Source organism: Crocuta crocuta, unplaced genomic scaffold (genome assembly GCF_008692635.1).
Source record: "Crocuta crocuta isolate KB4526 unplaced genomic scaffold, BGI_CrCroc_1.0 scaffold339, whole genome shotgun sequence".
Lineage (NCBI taxonomy): Eukaryota > Metazoa > Chordata > Mammalia > Carnivora > Hyaenidae > Crocuta > Crocuta crocuta.
The window spans coordinates 486,196-499,654 of NW_027530357.1; the positions used below are offsets into that span (position 1 = coordinate 486,196).

The 13,459-nt window shown below is 52.5% G+C and overlaps 2 protein-coding genes across 5 annotated transcripts in view; one reads left to right on the forward strand and one right to left on the reverse strand.

Annotated features, from left to right (window-relative positions):
• The window catches only part of ALKBH2 (alkB homolog 2, alpha-ketoglutarate dependent dioxygenase), a 6,576-nt gene extending 1,107 nt beyond the window's left edge, over positions 1–5,469 (forward strand). The window contains exons 1-4 of one of the 2 annotated variants that reach the window (XM_077765961.1): positions 871–1,029; positions 1,335–1,763; positions 2,745–2,943; positions 3,949–5,469. In XM_077765961.1, the coding sequence (XP_077622087.1) occupies positions 1,376–1,763; positions 2,745–2,943; positions 3,949–4,255 (894 nt within the window). In that variant the 5' untranslated portion in view covers positions 871–1,029; positions 1,335–1,375 and the 3' untranslated portion in view covers positions 4,256–5,469. Of the gene's footprint in view, positions 1–870; positions 1,030–1,334; positions 1,764–2,744; positions 2,944–3,948 lie in introns of those variants that run through there. The other variant, XM_077765962.1, reaches the window with a different exon arrangement.
• USP30 (ubiquitin specific peptidase 30) overlaps positions 5,453–13,459 on the reverse strand; it is a 22,825-nt gene continuing 14,818 nt past the window's right edge. For 2 of the 3 annotated variants that reach the window (XM_077765959.1, XM_077765958.1), the window contains exons 7-12: positions 10,985–11,044; positions 10,397–10,483; positions 9,716–9,796; positions 9,400–9,619; positions 7,402–7,522; positions 5,453–6,847 (exon numbers count right to left, since the gene is read on the reverse strand). In XM_077765959.1, coding sequence (XP_077622085.1) covers positions 6,583–6,847; positions 7,402–7,522; positions 9,400–9,619; positions 9,716–9,796; positions 10,397–10,483; positions 10,985–11,044 — 834 coding nt within the window. In that variant the 3' untranslated portion in view covers positions 5,453–6,582. The remainder of the gene's footprint in view (positions 6,848–7,401; positions 7,523–9,399; positions 9,620–9,715; positions 9,797–10,396; positions 10,484–10,984; positions 11,045–13,459) is intronic. The other variant, XM_077765960.1, reaches the window with a different exon arrangement.

Below are 13,459 nucleotides of genomic sequence, written 5' to 3' on the forward strand. Positions count from 1 at the left end.
CATGGTGCATCCATACAACAGAATGCTACCTCACAGTAAAAGGAACAAACAACTGAAACAAACAAGGGGTCCATCTTGAAAGCTTTTAAACTAAACGGAAGGCCAGACACAAAAGGCTATATATTGTATAGAAATTCTGGAAAAGACAAAACTGCGGGGACAGGAAACACGTCAGTGGTTGTGGGGAGCTCAGGGAGGAAAGAGAGCTGCTGGCTAAGAGGCTTGGGGGAAGGGGGAACTCTGGGGGGTGACAGCCCTTCTGGAGCTTCATTGCGGGGGTGGTCACATAACCGTGTGCTTTTGTCTAAATCTGCAGAACTGGGCGCTACAAAGATTCAAAAAGAGGCCCCCAATCTCAGAGCGTTCATTACACTGGGGGAAACAGAGTGAACTAAAATCAGGAGCACTAAGGGAGCCTCACATTTGCTTGGAGCACAGAAGCATTTCTCACACATCTCATCTAATCTCTGTGGTGCTGTCAGGGCATAGGTTTTCTAGCCCTTACTGTGTAGATGATGCAGTTCAAGCCCAGAGAGTTTAAGCAGCCTGCAGGAGCCACACAGTTAGGGTGGTGGAGACAGAGAAGACATAGAATCGTGCTCCCACCTGGTGGCCCAACCCTGTCTGGACGCCCAGTGGCTCCCTGGGGAGAAGCGACACCTGACAGCAGCTGGTCCCAAACCACAGAGGCTCCCAGTCCGGCCATCCAGGCTGAAACCCGGCAGTGCGTGCAGCGCGCCCGGAAGGCCGACAGGTGGCGCCAGGAGGCCGCCCGCCAGGCTCTTTCGCTAGGTGCCTGCATTTCCCAGCTGGCTCCGGAATCCGCCCGGAAGCCGTGCTGCGGCCGCGGAGTCGTCCCCTTCCCGACAGCCCTGCCTCCGGTGTTTGCGGCGCTCCGGGCGGCGCGGGTGCTGCCCGGAGTTTCTCAGACAGCCCCCGCCTCCCCCTCGCCCCACGCACGGGCCGCAGTTCTTTTTTTCTATTGGAGTTGGGCGTGCGGGTGACCGCGTCGAACTGTTTGAGCCTCAGGTTCTGAATCCTAGCCATTTGAGGATCACTGTACTTACCTAAGGGGGCACTGGCGTGGGAGGGCTGGTCCCTAGTGGGTGAAAAGGAGACAGGGAATCTGCTTTTCTGAGAGACTTTGGGCAAACCCCTTCTCCCCTCTGGGCGGCTCAGCGTGGGCTTTCTTTAAAGGTCAGGTGCTTGGGGGTGGAACGCAGGCGTTCGGGGTTTTGCAAGGTGGCCAGCCGATTGTGATGCATTGCCAGGTGTGGGAGACCCAGGACGTCCGAGGGACCCTTCCAACTTCAACATCTCTACTTACGTTCTAGGACATGGTGTTAAAAGTGGAACTTGAAAACACCGCGGAGGAATGCGGTGGGACCCCTTAGCCACCAAGCCGATTTTTGGATCTGGGTTGGAGCCTCGGCGACTCTCTCTCCGCCCTGTGTCTGCGGCCAGGTCTTTGCTTTGTGGAGGCAGGATGGACAGATTCCTGGTGAAGGGGGCTTTAGGAGACCCTCTGGGAAAGAGGGAGCGAGAGGCGGGTGGAGAAGGTCCAGCAGGTCTGCAAGGAGACCAGGAGAGTGGCAGGAAAAGGCTGAGGGCAGAGGCCCCGGGGAACGCAGGCCACCCGGCCGGCCCCGGCTGGCAGCACATCCGAGCCGAGGGTCTGAGCTGTGATTACACCGTCCTGTTTGGCAAAGCCGAAGCAGACAAGATTTTCCAGGAGCTGGAGCGGGAAGTGGAGTATTTTACAGGTGAGCCGGGGACCGTGTGTGCGTGTGTGTTGAAGCCTTGTTTGATAAAACAAGTGGTCTGTGTTCGGAGAGATACGGACTCAGGAGCCATTAATTACAGGCGACTTCATTAACGGATTCAACACCTATTCTCTGGGCCGAGCGCCTTACTGGGGGCACAGGATACAAACTGGAGACGAGTTTGCCTGCCCAGGCAGCTGGCAGATCCAGAGAGGGATTTGCCACCTGGCCACTGGTTAGAATCATGTGGGAAGGTTAAAAATAAGGAAAAGATGCTGCGTTCTGCCCGGGACCAGTTGAATCTGAGTAGCAGGGGGTGCAGCCTGGGCCTCAGTGTTTCTAGAAAGCTTCCAGGAGATTCTAAGATGTGGCTGGTCTAGCAGGAGACACAGCAAATAATCAGGTAGTTCCCCCGCATGGGGTCCTCAGCATCACCTAGAGGACCTTGTGCTTCTGAGGATGTGGCTCACTGGGCCCCTCCCCCACAGTCTAGCGGCTGTTTCCAGGTGATGCTGATGCTGTTGGTCCGGGGAACACACACAGAGAACCCCTGCAAAGGGCAGAGCGCCCGGGGGCACAGAAAAGCCCACGGGAGACCCCAGCCTCCAGCGTCTGCTCCATCAGTTGCATCTTCTTGGGGGCTCCGCACCCTCAGTCTCCACGGCTGGCAGAATCCCCCCAGCGTGTAGCCTGACCCGCTTGCTTGCGTTGCAGCCTCTTAGCACGTTCCTTCTGCAGGCAAGACAATGAGGTCATGGCATTTAAAAAAAAAAAAAAAGGACCAGACCGTTTCTGTAAGGGCAGGACAATCGCTGTTCTTCCACGAACACTGGGCAAGAGCCAGTGGGTTTTGTCCTTGGTCAGGAGATGAAGTGTTAATTCCTGTTTTAGTTCCCTTTCAATCCTGAACATTCAGGGGGCAGGTGCATGGGGGCTCCGGCCCCGCCTGCCCTTCTGAGCTGCCATGTTCTGTCTACACAGGCGCGCTGGCCAGGGTCCAGGTGTTTGGGAAGTGGCACCCTGTACCCCGGAAGCAGGCAACGTATGGCAGCGCGGGGCTGACCTACACATTTTCGGGCCTTACTCTGTCCCCAAAGCCCTGGATCCCAGTCCTGGAGCGCATCCGGGATCGCGTTTCTGCGGTGACAGGAGAGACCTTCAACTTTGTGCTCGTCAACAGGTGACACCCTACCTGTTTTTTCTTATTTAGGCTGCTGGGCTGAATTGTATAAATCTGCTGCTGCTTCTGAAGACAGGAGTTTAGGATTCCGCCATATTTTACTCATTTGCACCTTAGTGCAATTCCTTAGTGCAGCAGGTCAGTCTTCGAGGAGCCCATGCTGCTGTGGAAGCGAGAGGGGATTGTCTGATGAACAGATGGTTGAACAAGATCATTTCAGAGGCAGTTAAGCGTCTGAAAGAAAATGAAGCAGGCTGATTTTGCTAAAGAATGATGAGGAGGAAGGGCTCTGGGTTTAGGGCAGGGTTTCTCAGCAGCGACACTGAGGTTTTGGGCCAGATGATTCCTCTTGGGACCGCCCTGTGCATCACAGGATGTGAGCCACATGCCTGGCTTCCATCCAGGGGCATCCCCTTCCCGGTCACAGCCATTGAGGTGTCTCTGGACATAGCCGGGTGTCCTTTGGGTGGAGGACAGAATCGCCCTGCTTATGAACCCTGAGTTTAGGGGGAGATGGTTAGCGGAGGGCTCACCGAGGTGCTGATGTTGGAGCTGGAGACTAACTGGAGAGGGCACGGGCCACACAGACATCTGGAAGAAGAGCAGAGGCGGCCTGGAGTGTGTACGGAGCGGAAATCCCACTGATGGGGCTGGAGCAGGGAGGGAGAGAGGGGTACCAGGAGCTCAGAGATGGGCACTTATTCTGAGCGTAGGGAGACACCGTCGTCTATAACACAGGTTTACATACATGAACTGGGAGGAGTGGAAGGCGTGTTTGTGGCTTCTTTTGGTGAGGTGCGTTTTAAGGCACGCAGTCACCCAGGATGAGGTAAAATGGAGGTGTCTCAGGCACAGCCGCCTGTGCCCCCCGAGGAGGCCCTCCTGCCCCCGCAAAGCCACGAGCAGGGGCCGCTCGGGGCGCCTTTCAGGCAGTAGGACAGCAAGGGTTCTGGCACATTCCGGGAGAGGGCCGTTTTGTACATTGTGCTTGTTTTCTCATGGCAGGTACAAAGATGGCCGTGACCACATCGGTGAGCACAGAGATGATGAAAGGGAACTGGCTCCCGGGAGCCCCATAGCCTCTGTCTCCTTTGGGGCCTGCAGAGACTTCTTCTTCCGGCATAAGGATTCTCGGGGGAAGCAGCCTGCCCGGAAGGTGGACGTGGTCAGGCTTCAGCTGGCCCACGGAAGTTTGCTTATGATGAACCACCCGACCAACACTCACTGGTATCACAGTCTCCCCGTCCGAAAGAAGATTCTAGCTCCACGGGTCAATCTGACATTTCGCAAAATCTTGCCTGCTAAAAAGTAAAAACTTGGTCAGTAGCTCGTAGGTTGATTTTCTCCTTCCCTCTCTACTCCAGCAGGGAGCTGGCATCCCGTTCCCAAAAAGGGAACAGAAGAGGTTAAATCCAAGTGTCAGTAGGGCCCACTGCAGAGCACTGCAGAATTCCCTAAGAGGATGGTTTTCTCAAACTGGCCAAGTATGAAAGAATACCAGTTGATTTTTTTTCCTAACAAAAGATTCTTTTATTACTATAATACACAGCAGATACAAAAGGTACCTTTAGCAAATACATAAATCAGCAGTTATCATGGCACAAACTACTAGTTTAACCTCCGGTTTTTGCCAAGAGAAGCCACTTTGTAAATAACTTAAAGCCAGAAATAAGATGATGTGGCTGCTACTAACAGTTTACAGAATGAGGAAGTCAGTTCTGAGTCCGAGGAAGAGACTCTGCACGGGGATCATTCACATTTACGACCTTGGCTCACACCCTGGCCTCTGACCGAAGGTCTGCTGACAGCTAACTGTTCAGAGGATCATCCCCTTTCGTGCCCAGTGTGTCTCTTTAGTGGCAGACTTCAAAGAGGAAGCAGTGGCAGAAGAGCAGTGACTGAAAGCTACGACTTTGTGACGCCGTGTAAGGTCACAGAACTGGGCATTTGTTCCACCAGACTCAGGCAGAACAGGAGGGCTCAGCTCAACGTCAAAGCCAGGGCCCGCCAGGCAGTCAGGAAGGGGCGTCAGCAGTGAAGGCCTCATGCTTCGAGCTGCTCTCTCTCCCTGATACCCATGGCCTGGAGAACCTTCACAGTATATTCTATTGGTAGCAAGTTTTGAGTCCTCGGGGGTGCGGGGCCAGGCGGGATAGTGATCACCTGGGCCACTTAACGCTTCGAGCCGACACCCAGGCATTGTCTAGAGGCGTCTGCCAGCCTGCCCCCCACCCAGGGGGGGAGTGGGGTCCTCAGCCTTACCTTGGGGGACCTTTCAGACTACTGTGATTCCAAATCTTAACTCTGAAGAATCCCTTTGAATTTGGTATCTTTTTTTTTTTTTTAAATAAAAAAACCTAGCTGAAACAGATACTACCGTGTCCTCAAACCTCCTGTGGTCCTGGGTGGCATTCATGACACTTATCCAAAGAGGGAAGAGAATGCTCAATACAGTCTTTGTATCGGGCTACTAGAAACTGATAAGTTTAGAATATGGACCTGCAATAAAATGACAATAGCAGATGATCAATTGTAATGATATGTTTTTTAAAAACTGAAGTTTCTTTTTTTGTGGAAAAGGTTGGGGTTTTGATGTTCATTGAGTCTTAACCGTTCGCTTTACAAATGAGGAAACTGAGGCTCAAAGAGGAAATTGAGCCCCACGGTCAGTGCCCTTCCTTCTGAACCCAGCTCTCAAATCAAGGCTAGGACTGTGCTTTTCCACAGCCCCAGCTCCACCTATAAACCTGGGGAGCTCTGCATGGGCTCCTAACAGAGTTAGGAATAACCATCCACGGCGGAGCTCTGTCCAGAGCAGAGAAAGTGCAGGTACTGGCATGGAGGCTGCCTCAAGCCGGCAATCACACAGTTTTAGGATGTACCGTAATCGCATCTCGGTGGTCCGGTAAGCAGGGAGTTGTGGGCGACCAGGGAGCTCACTCACAATTAGCTGAGCGGGGGAAGAATTCCCAGGGACAGGCCTGGTAGGTGCGCTTTTACTACATACAAAGAATCCGAAGATTAGAAAAGACCCACGGAGAGAGAAGGTGGGTGTTGTTCAGGCGTCTGCTACCTGTCCTGTTGCTCTCCGTCAAGAAACTCGGAAGGAATAGAGCTCTTCACAGGTTGGTTACGGGGCTTGTGGACAATGTGTATTTTCCCAAATGGACATGCTACAAAAGCAATCGAAAGGGAAAGGCACTTTTTCTTCTAAATTGTTGCCTTTAAAAATTTCACCAATTCTTGTGAACGATTGTTAGGGGCCTGCTTATGAAAAATAAAAGATCTGGGCTGAAAGCCATCGGAGGATTAGACAGTTAACTCCCCTCTGAGAACGCCTAACGTGGCCGAATATAAAAACGGTGGCTTCCGGAGCTGGCTTGCTTTTAATTAGCAGGTGAGTAAAAAGACATTCTAGACAGAATGGATGCCGTCCCGGCCCAGGGACGCCATCGGCGTGCACCGTCCAGGGAGCCTGATCTGGGTGGAGCTGGGCCCACCAGCTCCTGCGCGGAGCCTGCTCTCAGGACACAGCAGAAGGCTGAGGACTCTGGTGGGGCCACCTGCACACGGTCTGATCTTGCCTTGATCCTGGCCTGCGTGGACAGTGCCGTGGCTCTGGCTCCGGGGCCAGGCTGGTCACTCCTCCGACCTGTACTCCCGGCCCTGGTGCTGCATCTCAGAAAGGACGCGCTCGTAAAACAGCAGGTAGGCACTGGAGGACAGCACCTCCTGCAGGCTCGCCTTGCGGACGGTGTCATCAGAGGCCCACAGCCACTGGTTGCTGGTGGAGAGGGGGTTCTTGGCCGAAGGTGGGGACCGCCGGTAAGTCACGAAGTGTCCTGAGTGCATGTCTCCGTGGTGGACGACAACTGCCATCAGCCGGAAGAGGTACGTGGAGGAGCTGAATGGTAGGAACGAATGCCAGTGGTTTACAAATAGCAAAAAGAAGGGTTTCAGGCAAAAACAAAAAGTAAAAGAATCCTAGGTATTCAGTAACGGGGGGCTGACACGATGGCACACGTGCACGTGAATACGACACATGAAAGTACACACCAATACTGGTATGGTAAGATGCCCATTCCGTGGGTGCATGTACAGGGGGTGGTGCACGCACCTGCACGCACGCGCGCACACACACACACACACCCCTTTACAGAGTGGAAGGAAGGCCTTAGGGATTTAACTGATGATCTCTACGTGGTGTCCCAAGAAATTTGAAATTTCCTTCATACTCTATACACGCATTTGCACGTGTATACACACGAGACATATATTTACATTTTACATTTAGAATTCTTATTTTTAAAGTGATTTCCGTTTTGCATAACAGTGAAATCACACCTTAAGATGGAAAAAAATGTCCATCCACATTGGCATTCATTTCTGTGCTAAGCTGATTTTGGAACCCAAGAGAAACAACAACGGATGAAGACTGTGACCTGCAGAGTGGCTCACCTGTAGTCAGGAACAACTGGGAGGGGGAAGGGCATTGGGGCTGGCAGGGTAGGCAATAAAGATGGGGAGCAGGCGCCATTCATAAAAATTTGTGTTTTCGGGCCCCCTGGCTGATTCAAAACTGCAAGAGAAAAAGGCCCAAGGCAATTACAAGTCACAGTGGCTGTGGATAAACAAAACATGGCTTTGATTACCTTGAGCTTAACTCCCCAGCAATGCTACAAAGAAAAAAGCCAAGTATTTCATTTTGTGTGACCACTGATTGATAAAATGTCCTTTTTGTCCTTGACTGTTTAATCCCGGGTAGAGAGAGCATGTCTAGCTCCTGGTCTGCTGTTCACTTTGACAGCTCTGTGAATCCAGAAGATCCCTGTGTGCTAAAGACGCACTGGAGTTAAGCTGTAGCTAATTTACTGGCATTTCGACCAAGCCAAGCTTTTTTGACCTAGACACCCATGGCACGTGAGCTGGATAATGCTTGGCTGTGGCGGGGGACATCCTGTGTGTAGTAGGATGTTTCTTGGCGTCCCTGGCCTCGATCCACCAGATGCCAGCAACACCTCTCTCCCATTTGTGACAACCAGAAATGCCACCAGCACTGCCCTGGGGGCAGCACTTGTCACCTGGGGGACAAAACTCCCTGGTGAGAACCACCAATCTAAACATTTTCTCTTCTTTAGTTAACAGCTTCTACAGAACACCAAGTGGAACAGCATAAGTAAGTGTTTATGGACACAGATAAAATAATGAAGGAGATGATAACATCCCTCTTCCTTTCAAGTGTCATTTTTGGGGGCCTGTAAGTACCAGATGGGCCACTGGTGACCATAACCAGCATGCTATCACGACTAGCAGACCTAAACCCCGCTGCTACCCCGGGAAAGGAAGAATCCAGGGTGAGGTGGTCCCTGATTTAAAACTGCGGCTAAGACTGAGCCCTCTTCCCACTATGGCTGCTCCTGACGTTCATCTCCCGATCCACTGATAAGAGGCGGGATACAGTCTCCCTGTGAGTGATGTCCTGTCGGCCCACACAACTGTGAGTGCCAGAAAGAATAAAAGCAGTAAGGGACGCTGGGTCAGGAGTACCCGGGTGGTGGGAAAGACAGTCCTCTGGCTTGCCTGGGAGCGAGTGTGGGGGGCCAGTTTGGGCTCAGAGCCCTTAGAGCCTGTGGGCTTTCCTCGTCTTTTTTATTCTAAAGAGCCCCATGTGTTAGATGAGATAGCTTTTAGAAACTGCCCAACACTGGGGCGCCTGGGTGGCTCAGATGGCAAAGCCCCCAACTCTTGATTTTTGCTCAGGTCATGGTCTCACAGTTTCAGGAGTTCAAGCCCCACATGAGCTCTGCGCTGACAGTGTGGAGCCCACTTGGGATTGATTCTCTCTCTCTGCCCCTCCCCCACATGCATTCTGTCTCTTCAAAATAAAAAAGAAGAAAACCTGCCCATCACTACCTTCTGGTTTTCTCCCAGTGCACTAATGCTTGCCCTCCGACCGGTCATGTCCCCCCCTGGGGCCTTGAGTTTCCCCTCAGCAGGGCTGATGGTCATGAGAGCTACCTGCTGCACTGGGGCCTGACTCCAGGATTCATGTCCAGTAAGGACAGCAGGTGAACTAGATCAAGAAGGAATGTGGTAACCAAGAAGTAGGCGGTCACTAGCCAGGACTCCGCCTCCCCAGGTCTGCTGTGTAAACGAGATGACTGTACTGCTCAGAGCCAACGAGCACCCAGTCAAAAGACCACAAGGCGATGTTAAGGTTTTTTTTCTATGTTTTCAACTATGGTACCGTTTTTAAAACCACACGTCTCCTTACTATAGGGGTTTGACCTCTGTTAAAGGGATCTTCCCGCTCGTACCCCCAGTGCTGCTGTTCTCGGGTATTTAAGCTGCCACTGGACGAGCTCACCTCGCAGCGTCAGGGCCCCAGAAGGCGGTGATGCCCAATCCCTTTCCTCTGTGCCACGCGTTCCGCGCGTCAGCTCCTGGGGCACGCACCTGGTCTGGGGGCGGCCGGCCCGTCCTGCAGGTCCAGTGAGGGGCCCGCGCCCTCGCCGGGCTGAGGGCCGTGCTGCCCGGGCCTGTGGCCCAGGAGGTGGTACTTGTAGATGTCCATCATCAGGAACTCGTTGAACTGCACGTGCTCGTGGCGCTTCAGGGGCGTGCCGTGGCTGGACCAGCTCAGCCGCTGGAGGTGGATGCACAGACACTGAGGGAGCTGCGGGCGAGACAGACCGAAGGCGGCCGAGTGTCGGGGGCGGGACCCGGCGAGTCCCCGAGAGCTAGGCCGACAAGGCGCGCGGCGCAGGCTCACCTTCCCTAGTTTCAGCTGCTTGACGAAGGTGGTCCTCTGGTGTTCCACCTTCTCCCCATTCGACGTCCCTTTGGCTTCGATCTGAAATGAAAGAGACCTGCCTCTGCAGAATTTCTGAAATGCAACATCTGTGAGGGCCGCGGGTGGGGCTGGTGTTCTGCTGCGTTCGGCTGGCCCTCGACCTGGACCCTGCTGAAGGAGCTCAGCCGCCCGGGGAATCGTGAGCTGTTCTCACTGTCTCAGTCGTCAAGCGACAATGACAGAGGGGGCCAGAGAGGTGAAGAAGTGACACTAGAACTTGGACATGGGCATGTCATCTGTTCTGTGTCTTCAAAGCTTCTGCTCCACGCGGTTCCCCTTCTTCAGAGGAAGAAACACAAATGCTTAGGGGAGTCGGGCAGGTAGGCGTCAGTACGGCAGGGCGTGACATGGGGGGACAGGGGGGCATCTGTGGGGGCAGAGTTTTCCTGTAAACATGTGGATGAAATAAAACTCATCCGGGAAAGAGGTCTGGTCCATGGGCTACCGATTTCCTAGCCAAGTTACGTGGCTGTGGCTGAAAAGACCATCGGGGCATTGTCAGAAGGGCTCGCTGTGAGAGGTGCTGTATCACGACACACAGGCCCCGGCGGCGGGGGGGGCGGGGTTCCTGGGGGGCGACAGTGGGGGTGAGGGGCATACCTGCGTACAGTTGTCACATACGACATCCCGCACTGATTCTGATGAGATAAAGTGGTGAAGGCAGTGGTCCAGGGTCAGCGGGTGCCCCTGCAGCACCAGAAAACAAAATTCACAATTGCAACTTAAAGGAGAGCTACACCGAAACTACTCACAGATGGCAGAGAGAGCCAGAGCTTTATGTTTGCTTTTATGGGCAATAAAGCTTCACAGATACTGCTGGATGTTCCCCGAGCAAGCGTGGGGCTCAGGGCACCCTAGGATTGCCACTACGAGCGGATTCAAGGCTATGAGGACGCAACACTGCACAAACTTAAGGACTTCTACACTGTTTTAAATATCTTTGAATTTGAGGTTAACAGGCATGTGTGTGTGTAGATTCAAAAAAGCCAAAATTCCGGCAGCCAGAGAAAAACCATCCGCTCTCTTCTCCCCCCAAATCGGGCCACGGTACCACACGTGACAACTAAGGCAGGTTCACCACGCATCCGAGTGACGCACAGCACGTCAGCTACACAAAACACCTCAAAGCCCTTTTAGACTTAAAGGTCTCCAAGATAGACCCCAAATAAACCACCGCTCGATACATACCCACGTGGCAGCTGGGATACTCAGTGAAAGGCTATCGAAGGTATCGAATCGAACAGGACTCTGAAACAAACAGTGCAGAAAATCTAGAAAGGATGTAGGTTCAAGCCAGAGCTTTACAGACGGGAAGACACATGAAACAGTTTAATATTCAGGGGCCCCACGTTAACATGATGGGACCCAGTGTACTTACCCAGAGGCAAATTCTGTGACAGACCACCTTGTCAACCTTAACGGGTGCAGTAATGCAGAAGCACGGCTTGTAAGATAACTACAGAACACGCCTGACCCAGCAACGTAGGGGTTCTATCCTCGGGAAATAACCCTGAACAAAACTGCAAGGATGTTCATCATAGCACAATGTGAATAGTTGAAGTTTCTAGGGAATGATCAAATAAATTATATCGTGTCCACAGAATAGAACACTACGTGAAAAACGGTAGAGCAGAAGAATGTGTGAGTATACAGAAAGATAGAAAGATATGCCTGTTACATAATTAGTTGCAAAAAAAAAAAAAAACTCTAGATGATAAAATAGGGTAAGAATTCGTGCTTTTGGTGATGGCAGAGTAGCTTGGCTAGGCCAGCTGTCCTTGAGACAATACATATACGTTCTGGATCAAAACAAAGCACAGAGACTGGAGAGCTACCGCCAGCGCTGGGGAAACCGAGCTCTGCGGGGAGATTGCCACTGGCTGACTTGTTGCCAGGGGTGCTCCCCAGTCTATGCAGCGCAGGGCTGAGTGGCAAGTCTTACGGGACGCCGGGATCAGAGGCCTGCGTCCGGGGCTGGTACAGAGGCTGGGGGAAACCCCAGGAAGAGAGCAGCCACAGAGAGGAGGAGCCCCCGGAACAACGTCTAGACCCGGCCCGATTCCAAGGCATGCACATGACGTGTGCACACCCACGCCCAGACACACAGGGAAGCTCCAGGGGCCTAGCGAAAAGCAGGATTTAGAACCTGAGAACACCCAGCCGGGATTCTGCTGCCCGATGTGGGGAAGACAGTTTAGCTTTGAGCTCAGCCAAGTTAACCCACACACCGGAATAGAATTCATTTTTTAGGGAACTGTAACAGAATCCAAAGTGTCTACTACAAGTTAATATGCAATAAAAAATGACTAGACACACATTACAGAGAGAGATGAAAATGCGAGCCATGGCGAAGGATCCTACAATGACCTGGATACTGAAATGAGCACAAGGACCTTCACAACAACTATGACAAATATGCCCGGGACACAAAGGAGACAGTTATTCAGTCCTGGTGGAGGATGAAAGGGCGGTGTCGGCAGATAAACGGCAACTATGAAGAACCGAATAGAAATTATACAACCAAGAGCAACAATAACCAAAATGAAAAGCTGGCTGGACAAGCACATAAACTGAAGATGGAGAGGAGTCTGGGAACTCGAAGGTTAAGTCAACAGAAATTACCTAAGTTGACGGACAGGGAGGAAAGAGGCTGAAGAAGAGCGAACGAAGCCTCAGTGAGCTGTGGAACAGTACCAAGTGCACCAACAAGTAGAGAAAGGGGCATAACATTTGGGGGAAAAACAATGGCAAAAAAGGGCACAAATTCGGTGGAAAAAAGGTACAGATTTATGAAATGCAGCAAATTCCAAGCAAATACAAAGAAAACCATACCTAGGCACAGCAGAGACAAACTGCCAAAACTCAAAAATAAAGAGAAAAACCCTGTAAGCGCGCAGAGGGACATGTACACTGTACATATAGAAGAAGGGCAGGAATGATGTCAACTTTGCATTAGAAAAAATGGAGGCCAGGGGCGCCTGGGTGGCTCAGTTGGTTAAGCGTCTGACTTCGGCTCAGATCATGATCTCATGGTTCGTGAGTTCGAGCCCCGCGTTGGGCTCTGTGCTGACGGCTCAGAGCCTGGAGCCTGCTTCAGATTCTGTGTCTCCCTCTCTCTCTACCCGTCCCCTGCTTGCACTGTCTCCCTCTCTCTTTCAAAAATAAACAAACATTAAAAAAAAAAAAAAAGAAAAAAATGGAGGCCCAAAGACCACAGAACAACGCCTTCACAGAGGAGAACTGCAAAGAAACAAGGCATGCCTGGGGGCTGCCCCTTCCACACTTTGGGGGTTGGGGGCAGCCGGGAGAGAGAATGGAGGATGGAACCCTGCCCAGAGCTAGGAGACTGGGCCCTGGCTCTGGCAGTCTCTGAGGTCGGGATGTGTCTCACATCCTCAGGGGGCCCTGACTGGTAGGGTGGAGGGCATTCGGTGGGCAAGGGGGGAGGCGGGAGCTCAAATAGCAGCCTACACGGTTCGGCTCCGCCCCCAAAAGGATGATGTCACTCACATGCACCCACTTCCAGGCCTGTCTTCTTGCCTCAGTGGCCCCCACGTATCACCTCAGTAATTCTTTGTCTGATGCTCAAGTGTAATCTGCAGACTGCTTCAAACACCGCAGGTGGCCGTGGTAGGAGTGAGTAGATGCAAATCCGGCAGGGGC